Source organism: Sminthopsis crassicaudata, chromosome 6 (assembly GCF_048593235.1).
Source record: "Sminthopsis crassicaudata isolate SCR6 chromosome 6, ASM4859323v1, whole genome shotgun sequence".
Classification (NCBI taxonomy): domain Eukaryota; kingdom Metazoa; phylum Chordata; class Mammalia; order Dasyuromorphia; family Dasyuridae; genus Sminthopsis; species Sminthopsis crassicaudata.
The window spans coordinates 32,720,668-32,746,818 of NC_133622.1; the positions used below are offsets into that span (position 1 = coordinate 32,720,668).

At 33.4% G+C, this 26,151-nt stretch overlaps 1 protein-coding gene across 1 annotated transcript in view; it reads left to right on the forward strand.

Moving 5' to 3' along the window:
• Nucleotides 1-26,151, forward strand: part of GRXCR1 (glutaredoxin and cysteine rich domain containing 1) — a 100,413-nt gene that overhangs the window by 72,651 nt on the left and 1,611 nt on the right. The window contains exon 3 of the mRNA XM_074275739.1: nucleotides 22,233-22,298. Within this exon, the coding sequence (XP_074131840.1) occupies nucleotides 22,233-22,298 (66 nt within the window). The remainder of the gene's footprint in view (nucleotides 1-22,232; nucleotides 22,299-26,151) is intronic.

Sequence of the window (26,151 nt, forward strand, 5' to 3'; positions counted from 1 at the left end):
TTTAAGAACAGTTGCTTAATTGGTGTTTTCCATACATGTTTTTAGGTTTTGAGTATATTTTATTAAATTAAAATTGTTTCATTATTATTCTATTTTATTAGAATTAGTCTAACAATAATTGCCCTTGTTAGTACTAATATCACAACAAAAGACACACACTCGATTGTGCAAATTACTTGATACAACTCTCTAAGACTCTTTAGTTGTAGGTGATATCTCATAATGCTGCACAAAGTTTCTTCCTCTCGGTGATTCCTGTACCAATAAAATCATAGGTCTAGTTCCTATCCCCTATGCAAAGGAAACTCATTACTGTATTTCCCTCATTTCTATCTCCCAAGCATACTTGCTATGTGTGTTAGCTCTTTAGCACCAATCACACGTTTTGGTAATGGTGACATTATACATTTAATCAATCAACAAGTATTTACTATCTACTGGACACTGTGGTCAATATAAATTATACATTTTTGTCATCGATTCAGAATTCCTCCATGAAGAAAGTCCCAGATAGTAATAAAATCTAAGGCCTACACTAAAAAGAAAACAAAAAAAAAATTGGTTCTATGTTGCAATTTTATAGGTAAAAGTTTGCTTTTGGCATTTGACGTTTTCCATCACTTATTCTAATTTTATTACTAAAATGTATAACCCTTCAATTAATTTAAAATAATTCAAATTAAAAATATTTATTTTGGCAAAAATTTCCCTATTATTGTGTACAAATGTTTTGGGTCTGTTCACTTCAATTTGCATGAATTCATATAAATCTTCCCAGTTTTTTTTTTTTTTTTTTTCTGAAACCATCCAGTTGGTCATTTCTTATGGTCAATAGTATTCCATCACAATAATATATCACAGCTTGTTCAGACATTCCCCAATTGCTACATATTCCCTTGATTTCCAATTCTTCGCTACCACAAAAAGAGCTGCTATTAAGATTTTATACAAATAAATCCTTTTTTCTTTTCTTTGATCTCTTTGGGATATTGACCTAGTAGTGACATTGCAGAATCAAAGGCTATGTACCATTTTATAGCCCTTTGGGCAGAGTTCCCTTTTTTTTCTCTAGAATAGTTGAATTAATACATAATTTCACAAATCCTCTAGCATTTGTCATTTTCCTATTCTGTCATAGTCAGCAATCTGATAGGTGCTGATATTTCAGAGTTGTTTCTTTGTGTTTTTAATCTTTATTTATTTTTTCAACTTATGGAATAAAACAAACATTTTTATAACATAGTATAATTAAAAAGAGATGATTATACATAAAACTGCAAATCTATTATGTACAGATTGCTATTCCTTTTAAATATACAATAAAATTATCCTGTGAATTTCTTTTTTCTCTTTTATTTCCTTTTTCTCTCCTCACCTCAGGGATGAAGACCATAACATGCAAATATGTATTCACAGACACAAATACATATGTAAATCTTTCTGTACACACTTCTTGTTATCAGTTCTTTCTCTGGATAGAGATAGCATTTTGATTCATAGATTATTTATAGTTAATTTGGTATTTATAATAGACAAAACGACTTATTTGCTCAAACATTTCTTAAAAACAGTATTTTTGTTACTGTATAGAATAGTCTTTTGACTCTGCTCATTTAACTCTTCATTATTTTGTGCAAGTCTATCTATTTTTTAAAATATCATCAAGTTTATCATTTCTTATATTACAGTAATATTCCATCACAATCATATACCATCATTTTTCAGTCATTTTCCAATTGATGTGTATCCCTACAATTTCCAATTCTTTGACAACACAAAAAAGGTTGCTATAAATGTCCTAATCCCATTTAAATTTATAACTGCTATTTGTGACAATATATTCTGTTCTTCAAATTTTCTTGTAATGTATATGTTACATATATATATATATATATAACATATTATGTATATATAACATTTTATATATATATATATATATATATTCATACATCTATATTTAAATGGTATGAGATATTGGTTTATGCCCAATCTCTGCTATAGAAATTTTCTATTTTCCTAAAATATATATACACCTAGATATTTTATACTACCTACAATTATTTTAAATATAGTATTTCTTATTTCTTCTTGTGGGGTCTTATTTGTGATATACAGGATTGCTGATTAATTAGATGGATTTACTTTATATCCTGCTACTTTGCTAAAATTATTGTTTTAAATATTTTTTTTAGTTCAATCATTAGGGTTTTTCAAATATCATCTGCAAGAGAGACGTGCCTCATTTCCTATAGTTATTCCCCCTATTTCTCTCTCTCTCTCTCTCTCTCTCTCTCTCTCTCTCTCTCTCTCTCTCTCTCTCTCTCTCTCTCTCTCTCTCTCTTTGCTATTGGTACGATTTCAAAAATATAGGATTCCAAAAATCCAATATTGAATAATATTGGTGACTTTGGGAATACTTGCTTCACACTTGATTTTATTGCGAAGGCTTCTAGCATATCCCTGTTACAAATAATGCTTGCTCATGGTTTTGGATAAATGCTTTTTGTCAATTTAAGGTAAATCCAGTTATGCTTATATTTAAGTGTTTTTTAAAGAAAAAAATCAGAATTACTCTTAAAAGCCTTTTTTTGCATTAATAAATAAAATCATATGTGTTTTGTTACTTTTGTTATTGTTATAATCAATTATGTTAATAGTTTTTCTTATGTTAAACCATCTCTGCCATACTGGAATAAATCCCAGTTGGTTATAATGTTTATAATATATTGTTGTAATCTTTTATATAGTAATTTATTTATGATTTTTGCTTTTATATTCATTAATGCAATTGGTTTAATTTTTCCTTCCTCTGTTTTTATTCTTCCTGGTTTAGATATCAGTATCATATTTGTTTCATAAAAGGATTTGTTAGGATCCCTCCTTCGCTTATTATTCCAAACAATTTATTTAATATTGGAATTAATTGATCTTTAAATATTTGATAGCATTCACTTATAAATCCATCTGGTCTTAGTACTTTTTAAAAAGGAAGATTAATTATGATCTGTTACTTTTTCTAAAATGGATCTCCTTAGATATCTTATTTTCTCTTCTGCTAATCTAGGTAATTATATTTTTGTAAATATTCTTCCATTTAACTGAAATTGTTAAATTTATTGACTTACAGCTGGCAAAATAACTCTCTATAATTGCTCTAATTTCATCTTTGTTAATGGTATTGTCAGCTTTTTCATTTTTAATACCAGTGATTTAATTCTCTCTCTCTCTCTCTGGCTGTATTTCTCTCTCTATTTATCTGTCTCTCTGTGTCTGTCTGTCTCTCTCTGTCTCTTTCACATTAAATTAACTCAAAATGGATTTTTTCATAAATCAACTTTGTTTTATTCATTAATTCAATAGGTTTTTAAAACTTAGTTTTATTAATCTCACTTTTAATGTTTAAGGTTTCCAATTGAGTGTATAATTGGGCATTTTTAGTGTGTTCTTTTTCTCATTAAAAAAAATTGCTTGGCTAATTCATCAATCTGCCCTGTCTCTCTTTTATTGATTTACACAAATAGAGTTATAAAGTTCCCTCTAACTACTACTTTGGATACATCTCACAAATTTTGAAATGATGTCTCATTGTTGTAATTCACTTTAATGAAATTATTGTTTCTATGATTTATCCTTTTAACTACACATCTCTTAAGCTTATATTATTTAGTTTCCAAAGAATTTTTATTTATGCTTTTACAGACATTTATTGAAAGTAATTCTTATTGAATTATGATCTGAAATTTTTGTATTTAATATTTTGTACTTTCTGCATTTGTGAGATTTTCATTCCCTATTTAATCATCATTTTTTGTGAAGATGTCACATATATATATATTTCTTTATGTTCCCATTCAGTTTCTGTAGAGAACTATCTAACTTTTCTAATCTAGTCATCTCCTTCACTTTTTTATCATTTATTTTATGGTTATATTTACCTAGCACTTTGAGGAGAAATTTAAGTTCCCCCACTTGAATATAGTTTTACTGTGAATTTCTTCTTGGAATTAATTTAACTTTTTCTTAAAGAATTTTATTATGATGTCACTTGGTGCATATATATTTAATAGTGATGTTACTTCATTATCTAAGATGCCTTTTGGCTAGATGAAGTTTCTCTGTTTATCTCTCTTAGTTAGAACTAGTTTTGCTTTTACTTTGTCTGAGATCATGATTGCTACCCATGTCTCCCCACCACCACCTAAAGCTTAATAGATTCTGCTCTAGTTCCTTATTTTAACTCTTGTGTGTTTGTGTTTCAAGTGTGATTCTTATAAATAGCAAATTATTGGATTCCAGTTTCCAATTCATTCTGCTATCTGCTTCCATTTTATGGGTGAGTTCACTCCATTAGCTTTCACAGTTTTGATTCCTAACTCTGCATTTCCTCCCATATTATTTTCTTCTGTTTAACTTTCTCTCTCTCTTTTTATCCTGTCCCTTCTCTAAATTTTTTTTTCTTTTGACTATTTCCTTCTTTCAGTTGCCCTACTTTTTTTTTTATCATTCTCCCCTTTCCTTTATCACTCTCCCTTCCAACTTCCCTATTGCATAAGTTAGCTTTCTATTACCAAGATGTATGTATATTTATGTGTGTACATGAATGCACATACACCCCCCACGCTTTGAATCAACACTATAAAAGCTCTTCCAGGTGCTCTTAGGATTGGGAAGCATTGTGAAGTCCATTATCCACTGCTAACACAGGGTCCCCTCTAATTTCTTGTGGCTAGTTGCCAGTTCTCCTTACCCTTTCTAATTTGAGACCTTCTGAGGCTGCTGCTACTTTTGCCACCACCCAGTCCTACTACTGGTATTTTATCTAAGTGGGCTGTAGTCTAGACTCTACCTCCGTAGTATAGACCTCTTTTTACAACCCCCTAAGTTGACTTGGGCGGGAAGATTGTCTTACCTTGACCTTTTTTCCCCCTATTTCACAATTTGAATTAAGATTTTATTTACCTTGGAGGAGAATTTTGGGAGATCTTGGCTGAGAGTTTCCTACATCTTAACTTTGTCTCTGGAAAACATTCAGATTCTTTTAAACTTTCATGTTTGGCTTTTGTGGTCCCTCCGGACTTATTTAGATTACCTGAGAAGTTAAGGATAGATGCAAAGTAGTTAACACCTTAACTAATGGTCCAGATTTTAGATTCTGTGCAAGTTACCTGACTGTTTATAAGTATAAAGAATGAGTTAATTTAGTTACTAAGCTATAGCTTGGGATTTGGGTACTGTAAAAGTATTAAGCCATCCCAGCTCTTTGGCAATAAGGTAACACAGGTCATAAATCCATCAGTCGGTGTAAAAATAAAGCACTTCCATATTAGGGAGCACTAAATTGATGGACTAAGGTGAAAGGAACCAATTTCCTTGCTTCCCAATTTAAATGTAAATGGCTAAGTCGCTTTCACTGTGTTTGATTTTGGGCTAAATGTATTTGTATATGATCGGATTTCTTTCTATTTTAAATTAGGAAGTTCTTTGGATCAGGTTTTTAAATCCAAGCAAAGTTATTTTTAAAACTTAAACTATAATTTTATGACTAGGTGAAAGTTAATAGAAACTTTTAATGAGCACCTAGTCTTCCTGGAATTTGAAATCAGTAACTCACAAAAGGAAAACTTTGGTTTGTATGGAAATTATTATAGCATATTGGAATATAGAAGTATCTTATTATTTTAGCCACCAGAGGGCTCCTACAATTCTGAAGTAATATAACATCAACCTATAAGTTCTGCTGAAGTCAGAGAATTCAAAAATTAATTCTTAGTAAAAGTAGAATTTCTGGGTTGTGAAGTCATTAAGTGGTGATTGTGCTAAATGACATTACATCTTTAAGATCCCATATCTTTTCCAGTTCTACATCTGTGAATTTGATCATATTAAAATTAATAATTAGAAAATAAGGTGAATAACAGATTTTAAGCTGCCATAGACATTAGAGGTCATTTACATTTGTAGGTGAGGAAGGTAAAACCTTCAAAGTTTGCACATAATAGAAGAGAATGATAATAGAAATTGAGGAATAATGTGTTCACCTGTAGAATCTATAAAGCTTCTACCATAAAACGTTGCTGTTCCTGGAAATGATTGTGCTGGTGTATATACCCAAGACATTTTTTTTTAGCAGTGAAAGCAGGAGGGAATGGTATTATTAGAGGTAAAATGATGGACACTCAAGCTCCTTCCACGGATTTCAGGCTCATTCAGACTTAGGGATCCTCATTTTGAAATGTTTGGAGTGAGTGACCTAAACATATCAATTCCCACAGCATTTCTCATCCCATCTTCAGTCTTGAGGGATTCACACATATTTCTACCTATTCTTTGTGTATGATCTTTCCCTGTTAAAGGGTAAACTCCTTAAGGGTCAGGATTATCATTTTTTTTCTTGTGTTTGTATATCTAGTATTTAACATTGTGCCTTACACTTAGTATTGTTTAAATGCTTTTTTTTTCATTCTTTCATTCACATTATAAGAATATTATCCACATAGATTATCTTGTTTGCATCTCAATAAATTCTGGAGAAGGGATCATAAATGTATGGCACCATACTAGTAGACTTGACAAATTAGGACATGTTCATAATTCACAAATTTGGACAAGATGGTTTTTGGGGTACTTTTTGCAGCTGGTAGTATATACTCTCCAATTATTCCATAATCCCATTATTTTCCTGCAAGTAGAAGTTTTTAGTTCCAAGTTAATAATCCAATGAAAAACAACTCAGGTATCCAGCCATCAGCCTCAAAGACAATTTTTAAGTAATCTACATTATGGAGTCCTATTCTTTAGGACCATAGGCTCTAGTACTGTCCTTGATCAGTATGAGTGTTTTCTACTTTAGTGTCTAAAACTATTTTGATCCCAGCTTGATGTCTTGAAGACTCTACATACTTTGCTGCCTTTGATACTGTGCCATCATTGACAGTTTTCAGGAAAATAGAAGCAGGTGGGAACCAGTAGTAAAAGCCTCAGCCAGTTCCTTCAGAGACCCTGCCAAGCCGAGAAGGCCTACAACATATGTACAAAAGTTTTCTGTAGTTTTTCTGTGTCTTCACATGCTGGGAACACCATGTTAAAACTTTGTTTTTTGTACTATAATATCTGCATTATGAAGAAAATCTGTTTAATGACTTTTTTTGTCATTAAAAAAAAACTGCCAAAAAACTGCAAAACTGCAAAAAAAGCTGCCAAAAACATTCTCATCAGGGAGAGAGAAAAAAAAGATAAATCTGTAGATCTAGAATTCAGAAACCATTTAGTTCAACCCTGATTTCCCTCCAGAGCTAGGAAATCCACCAACAATTATCAGAGTTTAGGGGGATTCCCCAAGAGTTGGGGGATTTCTCAACTCTGAAGAATCCTACTAAACTCTTTGATATTTGTTAGAAAGCTTAACTCTGTCCCCTTGCAGCTTCTAGTTCATTACTCCAAGTTCTGTCATCTGGTTACAAACAGAATACAAATAATTCAATTTCTACTAAGGATAAATCGTAGGAGGATCCATTGAAGACTGAGGGGCACATTTGTTCTATAAAAATAAAAGACATGGAAGGGATGATAATTTGGGGTATTTGAAGGGACTATTTTGTGTAAGAGGAAAAGCTTGTTTCATTATTTAGGAAAAACATGACAACGTCACAGGAGTGGTGGATTTTGGTTCAAAATAAAGGAAAAAAATGTCCTTCCTACCTAGAAATGACAAAAGAGAAATTGGCTCTCTCAATAAGGTAGTGAACTTTTCTTCAGCAAAAATTTCCAAGCAAAGGCCAGGCAACCTCGTGTTGGCAATATTGCAGAAGGAATTCTGGTTAATCCACAGCTTCAACCTTTGACTTCTGAGATCCCCTAAAACTGTATGAGTCTATGAGGTCCTGATGGAGAGTACCTTGATAAAAGAGACAGATATGAATTTCCCTCTTAACAGATAAGGATAAGAAGTAGAAGGACAGTGGGGGCTTAGAAAGGTCAATCCTTAGGGCCAGGTAAAAGCAAAAGGAGACTAAAGATGCAAATGTACTAGAAAAGATGGATATTAAGACCTATCCTGTTTTGTCAAAGGAAGGCTGGGAGCTGGATGCTTAACTCAAGAAAAGAGCAAAAGTGAAGTCTGAGATACCTAAGACAAACGTCACTGCACAATTTTCCTTCAACTTTTCCCACTAACTTCCCTGCTACAAATTAAATGAGGAAGTATTTCATTTGGTTTTATGTAGCTGTACATCGTCAGCAAAGTTTTGATGTGCAAGGTACATACTATGTTTTGCAAGGTCTATTTTTTTTTAATGTGATTTACTTTAATCATAAAATTTTGTTCCTAGAGGACTTATTAGTCAAGATAACACATTGGAAGCTTGGTACCTTAGAGGAAAAAGTAATAGGAGGTAGTAATGAACATAAATCAGTCTTTCTGATCCTTTTTTTTGGTGGCAACCAGCAAAAAACAGAGGTTAAATGAAACATTTATGAGTCTGGGCTTAATATTCGAGGGCGGTTGTTATAGGGGTAATGTGGCTACCACAGAATCCCCAAACAATTTCAAGTGATCGATAGTTATTGCTCTGGAGAATTCCAAGGTGGCAGCAATAGGAATCTGGGCCAAGTCAAGACTTGGGTCTAAACTTATTTAAAAAAAAAAAACCAAAAAAAAAAAACCAGTTATTTCTTCAACACATCTCACTTTGCCCTTGCTATGTGGAAGTAGCTTAATATGGTGAATAAAATATGGAGCTAGAAAGTTTTGAATTCCAATCCTGCTTCACTTTAGGATGTGGCCCTTGCAAATCATAAATATTTGGAGCCTTAAATTCCTCATTTATAAAGTGGTAATAATAATAATATATAATATGTATTATATTATTATAATATGAAATATAATAATATAATATAAATAATAATAATAGTACTCTCACTGCTGGATTGCTGTATAGATAAAAAAGAAATTAATATGTAATAATAATAAATTAATCTAAGAAGACTATTTATTATAAAGGTTGATTATCATTAGACCACTGATATTTGACCAAAAGGACTTTTCCAGTTTCTGTTTTGTAAACAATTCATTTTAATTGCTCTGTTGAAGGTACACTTGCTGGTCATCATTTAAGATCCAGAAGGCTTTTTCTCTCCTGATATTGGTGCTTTTGAGCCTTTGTCTTTCACCATTGCAATATCTCTTAATAACCTAACAGAATAGAAAATTGAAGGCAAAGGAAACTCCAGTCTGCTGTTAGGTAGTCTCAGAACATGCTCTCGGCGGACCAGGCCAGCCCCCTCAGTAATTTCAAGGTACTGGTCTCGGCTTCCTTTCAGTGCTTAGTTATTTCTATTTGGTTCAATCCAGTGCAGCGTTAAGATAATTACCTCATATTGCTCAAGGCTGTCAGTATATCTAGAAACTGGCAACAAGGAAATTTATTTATTTATTTTTTTGTGGGAAGTAATAGGCTTTTGTGTAATACCTTAATTACAATGTACAGATGGTTTTCAAAAAGAAGATTTCACATCCATTTTGGGGAGGGGAATCTTTGAACTTTTGTCTACCAGATGCATTAATTTATCTCCTGTTCTTTCTCCTCCTGACCCTCAGTTTTGACAGAGAAGATTTTAATTAAAAAAAATCCCTAAACGATTTTCTCTCTCTCATGTTCTCGAGCCACTATTTGTCCCCCCAGCCTATAACACACAGTTTGACTTAAAATAGCATCTATTTATTCCATCAGAAGTTACTCTGTAGGGAATCTGCAGTTATCTTTCCATAAATAAATAAAGGGTTGTATCAAAGGACTGATTGTCCATAAATAGGGTGAAACAAAGGGACGAGATAATCTTTTATTTTACTCTAATTAAATTTCACTTTTTGGTTCATTCCTCTGGCTCCTTCTTGCCTCCTCTGAGCTAAGTTGTTGTTCATTTGTTTCAACCATGTCCAATTCTTCACAACCCCCTCTTAGGGGTTTCTTGGAAAATATGCTGCCATTTCCTTCACTCATTTTACAAATGAGGAAACTGAGATAAACAGGGTCAAGTGACCTGTCCAGGATCACACAGCTAGTAAGTGTAAGACCTTCCTTCCTCCAGACCTTGCATTTCATCCACTATACCATCTAGTCCCTGAAACCACAGGAGAGATCATGGGAGATTGTACAATGGATTGCCAAAGGACAAATCCTAACTTCTTCCTTCCTTTGACCACTGATTCAAACCAAAATCAAAACTTGATCGGAAATTCTGAATAAGAATTTCTACGTTTTAAATATTATTATTCAATCTTTTAGTGTCCTTCCAAAACATAATCAGCTCCAGAGCTTCCTTAAATCCCTTGTTTCTAAATTTCAGTTAACTTTACCACTTAAAAAGTGTAAATCTAAGTGAGCTTGAAGATTAATGAAGGTTGCAGAGAGAGTAATAGCTCTGGACTAGGACCCATATCCTTGAGTAATTTTCCCTGTCTTTCTCTCCTTAGTTAATTAGTCAATTAAGCAATCAATTGGTTCATTCATCCACTAACTGTGGAAAGCTCCTCATCAGGAAACTACAAATTCAAAGGGGATTGCCAACTGTCTTAGAGGATCTTCTCAGATACCATTGCCCTGGCTCACATATGCATAATATTTCAAAAGGAAGACTTAAACACAGGTTATCCTACCACTATTTCACATTGTCCTTTATTGGCAATTAGGAATCATCTGATTATTATATTGTAATCCCACATATATTCACATATTACAGCAAAAAACAATCAAGAGTAAAAGCCAAATTAACAAATAACTTTGTGCTGATAACTTGATTCTAAATATTGGAGGCTGAATAACAACTCTAAGTGATGTGACTTACTGGATAGCTGGACTAGGAATCAGAACTATATATGTTCAAATCTCACCCTAGGCAAGGGGTACTTGATCCTAGTCAAATCATTTAAACTCTCTGAGCCTGAATTATTTTGTCCAGAAAAGGGGTATGATAACAATAACTCCTAATTAATGAAGTTGTTAGAAGGACCAAAATAAATAAGGTCCATAAAGTATCTTGCTAGCCTCAGGGTTTTTATATATAAATATTATTTATTATTATTAATTTAAAATTAAATCATTAGATGTAAATTAAATATTATAAATATTATCTAAATGATTGACAAAATAGTTCTATTTATTAGATATTATATAGCATACATAATACAATAACATAATATAAAATAATAACATATTGTATATTAATTTAAATTAAATATTATATAAATGATAATTTTTACATTTATCACTTATATAACATTTATTCAAATATATTAATATAACACATATTACATATATATATATATATATATATAACCTTAAGGCTAGCAAAATACTTTATATATATTCTATATAATACTATATATAAAATACATATATATATGTGTATATATATATGTACATATATATATATATATATTTAAAGGAATAAATTGCATTTAACAGCTTCTCTATTAGTTTTATTCACTTTTCCAATGGGATTTTTTAATTTGTATTTTATGTTTTAAGACAAAATATTTAATTTGAAATGTTATAAAAACTCCATTCAGAAAAAGGCAGCTGGAGCAGCAGTAAATCACTTTGGTGACATCCTTCCTGGTTCTCTGCAGAAGGAATGGATATTACACTGCCATGCAGCACACACTAGGAATTGCCTTGCCACACGAATCCTGTGCACATTGCTGCATTCTCTGGGACCTTTATAAGCTTGTGGTCCATTCACAAATGCATCTGACAGTAATGTATACCATACATTGAGGCAACCTGATACACCCCTATGAAGCCAATATGAAAACTAGCTGCATGTTTCAGCAGTAATAGGATATCACGGAAAAAGCTCAGGCCTTGAGTAATAAGAGATGGGTTGTGTATTGCTTTAGCTCCTTATTAGACATGTGACTTTGAGCTAGCCAATCTCCCTGACTCTCACTTTTGTCATCTGTAAAATGGGTATAGGAAAACATTTACCTTATAATTCTGGGATGAAAAAAGTACTTTGTAAACCTGAAAGTGACATATAAATATGGATCATATAAATGTAGATTATTATAATTTTCAAATGTTGAATGAACTCCTTCAGGTATTTAAACTTTTTTTTTATAATTAGGATTGATTCTGCACATATTCTACATATTTTTAAATTTCTTCATCCCAGAAATTAGATTTTTAAGCTAGACTATTTAACATTTTTAAATCAATGATTTGGGAAATAGTAGCTAGCATTTTATATCGTATTTACTATGTCCAGGAAAGGACTGTGCTAGGAATATTATCTCATTCAATTTTCAAAAACTCCTTTGAGGTCGATGCTTTTGTTACCCCCATTCATAGTTGAGGAACAAGGCAGCTAGAGATTAAATAACTGGGTTAGAGATATCAGAGGCTGCATTCAGATTCAGTCTTCCTGACTATAGCCCGAGCACGCTGGCCATTAGCTCCTTGGCTGCCCCTTGGATGAAAACATAGACCTTTTCCTTTGGCTTAAATGCCTTGAATGAATATATATACATATATATATATATATAATATATATACATAGAGAGAGAGAGAGAGAGAGAGAGAGAGAGAGAGAGAGAGAGAGGAGAGATGAGAGAGAGGGGTTGTTTGTCCTCCATTCTCCAGGACATCAGGGAGGTGACGCCATAAAGTGAAAATTGGATTGAAGAGAGGGAGGGCTGGGACAGGTCACCTGCCTCAGCTCCTCCTCCAGAGCTCTTGGGGTCCAATGAGGAGGGCAAGATAATGGAGAGGGAGACCTCAGCCTTGCTAGGCTAAAGTCTTTAGTAGGATTCAGTCAGCCCAGGTATAGGTGTTGCAAAGTCAATGAAGGCATACCTGCGCTGATTAACTTGCAGGTGTGCAACATGTTACACAATAAATGTGGGTTTTGGAAAAGTCTCAATGGACCAAAATAATTGGTTAAATATAGCAATGTTAGATTTAATACCAAGAAATGTGAAAGTCTTATGTTTGGGTTAAAAAAAATCAGCTTCACAAGTCCAAGTCTGTCAGTGTCCTTCCTAAAACAGAATGCCCCTGACTACTCATAATGACATTATCGTAGTCCGTATTCCCTGCCCCCTAATTCCTGCACTATTCCTCCATTAATGCATTTCAAGACCTCAAACACTTTTTTCCACTCAAACTAAAGTTTGCCCATACCTCCTGCATCTATAAATATACATATTATAAATATTGCATACATACGTATGTATGTATATATTTCTGACACATTACGTGGCACACAGTAAGCACCTCATAAATGCTTGTTGATTACCTCCCCAGTCTGCTGAGTCCAGACTGCCATTAATCCCCCTTTCCTCCCTCTTCCCTTTTCCTTGTCATCTTTTACCACCATCAAATACTTGTCTCATGCTTGGAGAGAAGTGAGAAGGAAGGAAAGAATCCATATTGTAAATATGTGCAGCCTCCCCTAAAGGAAGATGTCCCTTAGAAGAAGACTTATTCTGCTTGTGTCCACAAAGGATAATCAGAAATAATTGCCCAGAGGCAATTTTATGTCTGATTGAGAGGAAAAACCCAAGGGGAAGAACTTGCAAAGGCTACTGGCTGTGGGTTCTCCATCACTGAGTCTTTTTTGGATCAGATGTCTTCCCTTCCAACTCCAATTCTGTGACTTTACAGAGACTTTTCAGGTCAGTTGACCTCTGTAAAGGTATTTATTCAGGATTACTTTGCTCATGTCTGAGGACAACTCTAAGTAGTGGAAGGCTGAACCGGCAAGCTTCAAACTAAGTGTTATTCCACCTGAGGAAAATGGGAAATTCTGAATTATGATCAAGTTATTAGAGCTTGAGGAAGTCCTTAGAGATTATTAGTCTAATTCTTGACCTCAGAAGTCAGCTTGTTGAAGACTTCACTTTATACTTGAGGAATTGGAGACCCTGATTGATTGATATATGTCAAAGATCATTTTTTTTTACTATAGACTATGGTTACAAATATCTCCACCAACTCCAAACTCGGCTTTCTTTGCACTTTTGCAGGCTGTCACATTTACATTTGATTTGTCTTAGCTCTTGATTTGAAGGATTTTTCATGAGAATGTACCTCTGAAATTATAATAGAAATGAAATAGGAAGCATGATTTGATTTACAAAATCTTGATTTACATGTAGCATTTTGAGGATGGATCTGCTACAGAGACTTAAATCTTCTGGTGTCTGGTTGTCTGTGAGATCATGAATATTTCTGGATTTAAAAATGCATTATGCCAACATTGGGGTAGTTTAACCTAAAATATCTTTTTCAACTCTCATTTTATTTGTAACCAATATAATATTTTTGAGACAATTTAGTTGGACCTTGGTAAAGACAAGAATTCATTGATTTTGTTACTATAGAATATTAAAATTTTATAAACCTCAAAGGAGAGGTAGAATGGGTTAGTGGTAGAGGGCTGACCTTGAAGTCACCTCTAAAATATTCTGCTATTGGTACTATAGAAAAGCTACTCTAAGTATTCCCAGGAAACTTTCTGATTGTAAGTTTCAGAAGAGCAATAGTTGAGGGAATTACCACACTGGGAATTCCCAACACTGATGAAATTACAAGGCTATATCAAAAAAAAAAATGATAAAAGTAAATGAACCCTATAATTTATTTAACAATATTATTTGAATAGTGTACTTTTGTTTAAACTGTGCAGACATTTTGATGAATAATTGGAATCCTAACTCTGCAATATTTTTCACTAATCTGAGGTCACCTCATTTGGCTTTAATTTTGCTTTGAAAAATTTTGTCAATTTTTTTATTAAATATTCTTAAAGTATAAAAAAGTAGACCTCCCTAAAAATATAGATTAATTTTGGGACATTGGCATCCTTAATTAGAATGTTTTAATGATGATTATCATGCATTCTAATGTATAAAAATTATAAACAACTGAATAATACTTTCACTAATTTGAAATCACAACATTTGGCTATGGCAACTTTTTGTTTTTTGCTTTGAAAAATTTTGTCAACTTTTTATTAAATATTCTTAAAATATAAAAAGTAGACATCCCTAAAAATGTAGATTAATTTTGGGAAGTTGGCACCTTTAATTAGAATGTTTTAATGATGATTATCATGCAGCATAATGATTACATCTGTGACACCTGGCTAGAATAACATCTTGACTAGAAATATTAATTCATAAAATATGCCACAAATATATACAAAGAATGAATACTATTTTGCTAATAAACCACATACCAATCAACATATGTATAAACATATAAATATGCATACATACATAGGTATGCATACATGTATATCATGGGATACATATAACACGGGAAACCTCACCCGGACCGGACACGGAAAGGATTGACAGATTGATAGCTCTTTCTCGATTCTGTACACATGTACAAAGCCTGAGTATTTATGACATATTTATAATTGTACTTAAAAACTGTACTAATTTAGATGCAATCCTGGAGATTGCATCACTTTATCTATTGACACAATTTTTTAAATACCTACCACTTGCTAGACATTGATCATATGAAGAATATGTTTTAATAACTGTTTTTGAGAAGTATAATTTCTGTTGGCCAAAATATGCATGCATGTGTGTTTGTATGTGAAATAAATACAAAGTTATTTGCAAGGCGAAGGGCCCTTGTTGTTGGAGGATCTGGATCAGGAAAGGTATCAATCACTCAACAAGTATTTGTCAACTATCTTATGTATCAGTCACTGTCCTAAGAACTGACATGTAGAAGATAGTGCTTTGGTCAAGTTTTGAAGAAAATACGAATCAGAGGCATTCTAACTGTTGGAGTCATGGGGGACAACCAGTACAACATTTTGGAGGATAGATTGTCATATGTGAGGGATATAAAGAATGCTAATTTGGCTAGAACATAAACTGTGAAGAAGAATAATGCATATTAAGTCTGGAAAGGTGGGTTGGGATCAAGCTGTGAAGGGCTTTGATAAACAAAAAAAGAATTTTATATTTTATAGTACTAACAATAGGCAGCCCTTAGAGTTTATTGAACAGGTGAATTAAATAGTTACTTGTTTTAGGAAAACAGCATGATTGTCTGTGTGGATGATGAATTGGTGGAGAAACTTGAGTCAGGAAGATCAAACGAGGGCAATTACAGTGCTCTAGTTAAGGGCAACTGAAGCTGAATTAGTGTGATGACTATACTAAGTATAGAGAGGGGGACAGTTGCAAGAGATTTATTTTTATCAGAACAAAAGGATTTGGCAACTAACTATATAACTAACTAAATATGGGAGGTGAAGGAAAATTTAAGAATAAAGTCAATTCTATAAACAGGGTAGATAATAGTGATCTCAATAGAAATAGTGATGATCAAAGTACAGCCGTAAAGAAAAAGTTTTGAGTATGATATTCTGCTGTTTTCACCTAACCATGATTTGAATGGATAAAGTCTCCATTAGACAGCACCGAATAAATGGTAGAGTGAAATTCAGAGAGGGAGAAGGTAAAGACTCCTTGTCTGTCTGAACATGCTATACGTTGCCTTCCCCATGTGTGTGTGGGTCTGGGAAATAACTAGGGACAAAAAATCATAATTAGAGTGGAAAATAATTATGAGCAGATTCATAAATTCTGCTTCTCTTTATGCTAACTATATTACCTAACTGGTAGGTTGGCCAGTGAACGATGAATAATTTAATCATGGCAGCACAGAAAAGAAATGAAAATTTTAAAATATTCTTCATCGTTCTATTTCCATATTGGCAATGGCAAAGCATCAGAAAAGGAGGCAGAGTGGTCTAAGAAACACATCTTTAGATTAGCTATAATCCTTAACTTGACCATGGACTTGAACATGATATCTTTGCCTCACAATCAATACATTTTCCTATTAATTTAATCAATTAGGTTTTAATATTCTCATCATAAACCAAATCAGAAAACTCAGTAAAGTTGCTAAAAGGCAGGATGGTGCAAAGGTTCTCTTTGGAGATGGAACAAAGGACTTGGTTGAGTTGGTTTCATCCTATGCTCAAAGGCAATTAAAATGATAATTTCACAAGGCACTTGCTCATCTTGTCTTGTACTGCTCATACTGAACATCAGCAAAAAGGGCACAAAGATGTTAATTGCAACTTATGCATCCACATCTGCTTCAGAGAATGAATAGGTAAAGAAATCCTTCTAAGGAATTAACAAATCCCTATAATCAAGTCTATACAGTGATTTTAATTTTAAGATGGATATCATGGGAAAATATGTTGGAAAACAAAGGAAAAATGACAAAGGCCTGCTGGACTACTTGGAAACTTCACAACAGTGTATGTCTTTTTTTTTTTCCCAAGAAGAGATTCAGAAAGCACTATTCTTGGAAAGACCCATCACAAAATTAACTATTTATATGAATATGCAAGAAATGAATGATGACTCATTGATATGGGAGTTATATTAGAACCAGTTGTTTGTGCTCTATGAGGCTATCAATGAGATTAAGGTCAAAATCAAGATCAAATTGGAAGACAGAATAATGATGAGATGAAGATATTGCATATAATTACAAGAAATTAAACTTGACCTATTCAAACAAGATAGTAATACTAATGAATGGGAAATGGAAAAAAAGACCAAAAATTGACTTTACAGAATTATACTTCTTTTTATTTTTTTAAAGAATATTATTTTTAACACACATTGCTTTATGAATCATATTGGGAGAGAAAAATCAGGGCAAAAGGGAAAAATCATGGGAGAGAAAAAGAAGTGAACATAGCATGTGTTGATTTACATTCAGCTTCCTTAGTCCTTTTTCTAGATGCAGATAGCATTTTTTATCCAAAGTCTGTTGGGATTGCCTTGGATCACTGAATCACTGAGAAGAAACGAGTCCTTCATAGTTGATCATCACACATTCTTGCTGTTTTTGTGTACAATGTATTCCTAGTCCTGCTTGTTTTGTATAAATCTTTCCAGACCTTTCTAAAATCATCTTGTTCATTATTTTTATAGAACATTAAGATTCCATTATCTTCATATACCACAACTTGCTCATCCATTCCCCAATTGATGGGCATCTACTCATTTTCCAATTCGTTGCTACAAAAAGAACTGCTAAAACATTTTGGCACATATGGGTCCTTTTTATTTCCTTTATGATTTCCTGTGGATACAGATCCAGTAATGGCACTCCTGGGTCAAAGGGTAGGCACCATCTTAAAGTCCTTCGGGCATATTCCCGATTGCTCTCCAAAATGGTTGGATTATTTCACAACTCCACCAACAATGCATTAGTGTCCCAGTTTCCCAAATGCCCTCCAGCATTTATCATTACTTTTTAATGTCATCTTAGCCAATTTGAGAAGTATGAGATGGTAAATCAGAGTTGATTTAATTTGCATTTCTCTAATCTATAGTGATTTAGAGCATTTTTCATATAATTATAGAAGGTTTTAATTTCATCATCTGAAAATTATCTATTTACATCCTTTGACTGCTTATCAATTGGGGATTGATTTGTAGTCTTATAAATTTGACACAGTTCTTTACATATTTTAGAAATGAGACCTTTATCAGAAATCATTGTAAAGATTTCCCCCTAACTTTGTTATTTCTCTTGGTTTTGTTTGTCAGAAACTTTTTAATTCATGGTAATCAAAGTTGTCCATTTTGCCTTTCATAATGTTCTCAAGTTCTTCTATGTCATAAATTCCTCTTTTCTCCCTTGCACTCCTTTTTGTTGCTGGTGTCATCCTTTATGCCCAAATCATGTCCCTTTTTTTTTAAAAATAAATTCAACCATTGTGAAAACAAGCAGATTTATTCCAGCCCCCTTGTACATTTTTATTAAAGACCTGAATGAATGTATAGTTCTTTTTTGTTCTTTTTTCAACTCTACAGATGATACTTAAAAGGTCTATCTTGGCAGTTTTAGTGACAAAATGAGATTCAACCAAAGATTACCACTGATTTAAAAAAAAGACAAAAATTTAATAAATCCAAGTGTAATGATCTACACCTGGACTCAAAAATTAGCTGAATAATAAAAGATGGAAGAAATTTGACTGGAAAAGAATTCATGTGAAAATCTTTCAGAATTTAAATGACATTTTCTTCTTCTCTCCCCCAAAAGCTAATGTAATAAAATTTTAGCTTTCAATAAGTGAAGCATGGCATCCAGAACAAGAGGATGGAGGAAGTTTCTTTGTATTTTGCTTTGTTTTGATCATTTATGGAGTTTGTGTTCAGTTCTAGGTTCCATGTGTCGCTTGGGAAGTTGACAAGCTGCAGTTTATGCAGAATGGATTGACCAGGAAACTTTACAATCCTTTGAATCCATTGAAAGAATTGCTGAGCTTAATATAGATAAGGAAAACTCAAAAGGGACATGAAAATCGTCTTTGACATATGTATTCTATGTTCTAGCCAAGGTGACTTACTTGCAGTTCCTTTAATTCAGCTGTCCATTTCTATCCTTGTGCTTTTGCATCGTCTGATCCCATCCATGGAAAATACTTCCTTCTCAGTTCCTCATCGAGTTGCTATTTTTCTTCAAGGTTCAGCTCATAATGTCATTTACTGCTGCAAGCCTTTCCGATTCCCTTAGTATTTAGTGCTTCTTTAGTCATCAAATGATATATAAAATTATCTACTTCACACTCTTTCCCTCCTCCTCACCCCATCAGTGATATGCTCCTTGAAGGCAGAGGTGTTTTTTTTTATTTGTTATATTAGCACCAAAAATACAATAAATGGTCATTGGATTAGATTAGTTTGGCTTCTATGTTGAAGAGGGGTAAGAATTGATTTACTCAGTCTAAAAAAGCAGAACCAGGAGAACTGGGGAGAAATTATAGATAAGGAGAATTTAACCTTCATGAGCTGTTGATTCGTAAAGAAGAAAGTTGAGGCTTATGAGAAGAAATATTTTCAAAAACTAATCATTCCAAGGTTGAATGAGCTGCCTCAAGAGGTGATAAACTCCTGGAGATCTTCAAGTAGAGACCAGATGACCACGTTTTGGGAGTTTTACAGTGGTGACCTTTCATGGATATGTTGGATTAGAGGGGTGCTGATTTCCATTCCAACTATTCATTTTGTGATTCTTCTCCAATCCCAAGAATCTGTTTTTCCATTTATGCCTATTAATTTATTCATTCTTTAATAATCAGCTAGGTGGCGCAGTGGATAGAGCACCAGCCTTGAATTTAGGAGGACCCGAGTTCAAATCTGGTCTCAGACACTTAACACTTCCTAGCTGGGTGACCTTGGGCAAGTCACTTTACCCCAGCCTCCAAAAAAAAATAAATAAATAAACAAACAAAAAAAGAAATAATCAGCTTAAATGTCATTTTCATGAAGCCTTCCTCATCACTCTTCAACTTATTTCTTCTTTGAAACTTAATTCGAGAAATATTTATTAAGCCTTGTTTTGTGCAAGGCATCTTGCTGGATCACAAGTAGAAAGACAAACTTTTGAAAAGATTTCATATGATTTTCATGTTTGATGAGTAAGGATTAGGAAAAGTATAATAGAAAAGCGTTTTGCTCTTACATGTACAATTATGAATAAATGAAATTAAAATATATCAGAAAAATGCATAATTGAATAAAAAAAGGCATGAAACAACACTCTATGTGACATCTTTGCTGATGGGGAGTGGTAATTAGGGAAAGTCTATGGAGATAACCTAACTCTCACCTTTGTATCTTGATGAATGGGTTTAAAATACTATTTTACAAGAATTACATTTATTGTGCACATCTTATTTTCCCAGTTAGCCTATAAACTCCCTATGGGCAGGAGACATGTTTTATTTATCTTGGTATATCCCATGCTATGCCATGCAAAGGGTCAAGCTCTAGAGAAAGTGTTTAATAAATATTGATTGAATGAATAAATCCAGCTCAGGTTCAGTGTGACACTGAGGAAAAGAACGGGAAAATTTTTATGGCTACTTTGGTGCATTCATTTTATTTGTAGTCATTTCAGCATCTTTCCTTCTACAGGAGAGAAACGAGCCACATTCTTTCATTACTGCCTTAGTTCAAACTGCCCAGATCCCCAGAGGTTTTCCTATTTCATTTTTTTGCTAACTCTTAAAAGAAACAGAATGTAACAGAACTAAAATATTATCAGTCATTAGTGAGTTTTTGCCTGTAATGTTGTGTCATGATATTTTCATTACCTTCCGACTTATTTTATTACACATTAGGTATGTTAGGACCAAACTTCAGCTAAACCATCAACAATTTTTAATAGCTTGCTGCTTCTTATACACATTTGCTACCGCATTGCATATTCATTCATTGCATTTCTGACACATTAACTCACCATTTCTCTCTGATGATTAAGGAGGCATGAAGCATCTAGGATATACTGAAGTAAAAAGAAATCAAGATACCAGGTCGTTATAAATCATCATAGCAAATGCCTTCCAATGGAAATCCTACCCTGCTTGAATCCCACCTATGTCACAAAGCTTTCTCTCTCTCCCCTGGATAGGGCTTCTTTCAGCTGAAATCCACTCAATATTTAAGTGATTGCTGTGTACCAATCAATTAATCATGGTACATACTATGTGCCATATAAACCCTGCCTTCCTGGAGCTGCAATTCTATTATAGTAAATCAATAGTACACATATAAAAATACACTAAGTAGATGCAAACTGATTTTTCAGGCAAGAGTGGGAAATGAAATGAGTCTCCTTTATAGGGTGATACTTGAATTGAGCTTCAAAGGAAGCTAGCTATTGTAAGAGGCAGAGGTGAAGAGCGAATGTGTTCAGGTTTAACACCCTGTTCCAATATGTAACTCATTTTAAGCTTAGAAGACAATATAATGATCCCTCAGGTCTCATTGATTTTTTTCCCTCTCTTTAGCTTTAGGAAGTTTGCTTTAGATGAAAAGTTCTAAGTTGAGTCACGATTGCACTGAGCTTTTAGTTATGAAAAGATCCCAACATATAAGCTGAAATTGTGTTCTCTGTCAAACTTTACATTTTTCAACTTCTAAATCCTCAGCTTCTTTGTGGTTGAGGCAAATTCAATTTACTGGAAGCATTTGATTAATAAAATAGTTGATTTTATTTTAGTATCTGTGGGTTGGCTGGCAAAGGCAAAAGCAGTTGGAAAAAAAAACCCACAAGGTTTTGTTTGGGACTTCCCTCAACCTGGATTAATAGTTAATGGTTCCAATGTTGCATTTTACTTTTCAAAAAACTAACAATAAGGGTTTTCTTTTTTTGTGTTTATAGGGTGCTGAGAAAATTTTGTCAATGAATGAGTCAGGTGAACTGCAAGACCTCTTAACTAAAATCGAGGTAATTGTAAATTTTAACAATTTTTTATATAAATAATAATCTAAAGGTATTTTAATTGCCTCCTTGCTCAATTCATGTTGTGTTCTCTATGAGAATGTAAGTTACTTGATGAAAGGTGCAGTCTGTTATTTTTGTCATTTTATTTTTCTTTATTGTTTGTATTCCCAGTTCTTAATATATTATCTTGTACATAAGAGGTGCTTCATAAATATTTGTTCAATTTAATTCATAAGAAGGGGGGAGAAATATTTATATCTAAAAATATGTGTGCATATGTACACATATATATGTATACCTATGTATATATAAACACAGGTGTACATATGTCTGTATATGTATGCATGTTTTGCGTACACAATACACATATGTCTGTATATCTATGTATGTTTGTATATCTATGTATATATCTATGACTGTATGTGAATATATCTATATATACACATACATATACATAGTAAGAGACTATTTCCTTTTGACTTTTGTTTGTTCAGACCCTAGGATAATGTTTTCTATATGGCAGATACTTCCTAAATGCTTGTTGAATAGCTTCTGGAGCAGCATTCTTTTCAGTAGAATACATTGCTTTGTGAAAGTTTCAACTTTTGCTTGTGTCCCTGAGACACATGCAGAAAAGTGATGTAGGCTACTCTTATGAAATTGGTTACAAAAATATTATATATAAAATATATGTATGATAGATATTAAGATATTATGAAGTGTCTTCTTAGCTCTATTGAGTATTCTCAGCTTCAGTGGAGATGGTTCCTTGGTTCAGAGGGAAAGCATTATATTTATGGAGAAAAACAAACAGTTCTCTTGTGAGACTGGGACTTTTTGTCCATCCTTCTTCCTATGAACCCAAGGGGGGTTTCCTTTTGTTGGTTAATGAAAGTCAAACCTTCCATGTTATTCCTGATTCTTTGAGGGAATCAGGTTATCGTTTCCACATTACGCTCCTCATGGCACATCTGTGCCTAATTTACAGACTTAATTTCTTTGATCTTCCTAAATGCAGGTCACCTCAGAGTCTGCCTGCAGAATATCTGATCTGTTTTTCACAGGACAGAATCTTTTGTTCAGTGTAGTTAAACACTTGACCCTTATGCTGGGAAGATAAAGCCAGAGAGAGGTTTATAAAGTAACTCGATGCTAAGAATTCATTACTGAGATGAGGATATTTCTGTTGGATAAACCCCGAACAGATGTGATTGGTGGCTCCACAGATTCAAATATGATGGTCTTGTAGCAGAATTCTGAGGAGAGTTCTGGGATGTATTGGACCACCACTAGATACTTAGATGTCTCCCTTACATGGCACAGCATTGCTGCTGGAACTTACTCCTTCTTATACTTCTTGTCTACATTGGATTACCTAGAATTTCTCTAAAATCCATGAGGACCAAGTCTAGACCACGTGAGACTTCTTGCCTTCTTCAGAATGCACATCGTGTTCTACAAAGAGGGAGTACTTGATAAAGGTTCTCTGGAGGAAGAATGTTGAGCTGAAGAAGACCTTAGCATCTAATCCAACCCTCTCATTTTATGGACATAGAGGGAAATGGCTTATCATGGTCACTATGGCAATGAGTAGAAAATTGAGGATTCAAAGAGTACAGAACAAGAACTGGTGGACTTGGAATAATGGGACACACATTCAGATCCTATCTCAACTACCTATTACCTGCTTAACTTGGAAAAGTCACCCCTACTCTCCCTTAGTTTTTTTCAAATCCAAAATTTTGGTGTTGAACCAAATGAACATGAGGATCCCATTTTACTTTCAAATTATGGTCTTGTCAAACCCTTGGACCTTTGACTATAAATCCTTCATACTTTCCACTGTACCAAGGTTATTATGATTGCATTTAATCAGCAGAACTAATTACATACATATGTATATGCATATGCATATATATGTATATACATATATATGTATGTATATATATGTATGTGTATACACACATATATATACACATATATATACACATATATACATATATATACACATATATATACATACATATATACATACATACACACACACACACATATATATATATATATATATATGTATGTATGTATGTATGTATGTATAGGATTGCCATGCGAAAAGTATATTTGTTAAATAGCCAGAGGAAATATTCCAAATAATTTCTAGGTAGTCTATTACTTATTACATAGAAATATCAAATGTTCGTGATGTCTCCATATCAGTGAAGCATTAGTATATATTAATATGAGTCAGAGGTTAATTTATTATTATATATTAATATATTATATAATATATATTATATTATTATATATTATATATATGTAATTATGTATATTATATAATATATTATATAATATATATACAATACATATTATATATACAATATATATATATATTATATCATATATACATAATATATTATTACATATTATAAATCAGAGGTCAATTTATTGTTATAAAATTCCTCAGGAGGTTTCTAATAGACAGAGCTGTAACTGGATTGAAGCCCAGTCTAAAGCATCAAAATTTAGAGGCTGCTGAGGGCATTTGTTTTCTTTTAGGAGGCAAAAATTGGATCATGTATGTTATAACAATAATTAATAAAATAGGAAATCACTCAGTAGCGTGCTTTTTCCTCTTCAGTAATCATATCCCAGGTGCATTCTTCTTCCATCCAGTGCTATAGTGCAACGGATCAGCAGTGACCTCACAGTGTCCGAGTTTCCCAGGATTCTTGTGTCTCCCACTGAACTTTCTGCCTTTAGCTCTGAGTTCTTGAGGTCTCCCTTCTCCCTTCTCCTTTTTCTTCCTCTATTCATTCAATTTATCTTCCAAAGGTTACTTGAGGATATCTTTCATACAGCTGGTGATTTTGTGATGCTTGCTCCAGGCATCCAAATTGCTCATTATAACTCTGTTATCAGGAATTTAGACCAAAAGCTGGAAGATTAAGTATCTCAGGGAGGTACTTAGGGGAACCCTGAGAATTTATTACATAAATAATGTTGTCTAAAGCAAGCACAACTGGGAGTAGATTATGAATGTTCTCATCAGTAAGTGATACTATTTCTTACTTTTAAAAGATTAACTGGAATGGTAGAATCTCCATTGCCCAATCCCTTCCAGAGGGGAATGGGACTGTCACATGCTGGTAAACAGGGGCCAGATGGTACAAACCTCTCCCGTGGAAAAAGGAGCAAAGATTTAGCCCTGACCCCAAAGAAGGGAAGCCCAGAAATCACTTCAGACCAAGCACTAACATCAAGCAGGAGAAGAGGGAGATATTAATGAGTCTGAAGCAGTAGTTTAAAATCACCACTCGAAAGGGGAGTGGAAAGTCTCATTATAATGGGGGTTTATCTTCCTTGCACTATATTAGCCACAGGCACTCTTAGTGGTCCAGTTTATTAGTATTGCCATGCTTAAAGGCTGGATTCTTATTATTACACTGTGTTCTGGTTCAAAGAAGATCCAGTTGAGGGGTTTTGTTATTGGAAATATCAGAAACTTTGAATCCTAATGCTATTTCACCTCTTTTGCCTTACTACTTACTGTTGCTTACTATTTCACGTAAGTTTGGTGGCTCGATGGATAGAACTCTGGGACTAGAGTTAGAAAAACCACAGTTCAAATCCAGACAATGACTGGATGTGTGATCCTAGGCGAGTCACTTAACATTTCAGCCTCAGTTTTCTCAATTGTAAAATAGGATAATAGCATCTCCCTTTCAGGATTGTTGAGAGGATCAAAAACTAATATTGGTAAAACATTTAGCCCAGTGCTTGGAACATAGTAAGACATTTTCATTTTCCTTGTCATATAATTTGATTCAAATTGAAACTCATCTAACAAATAAACAGA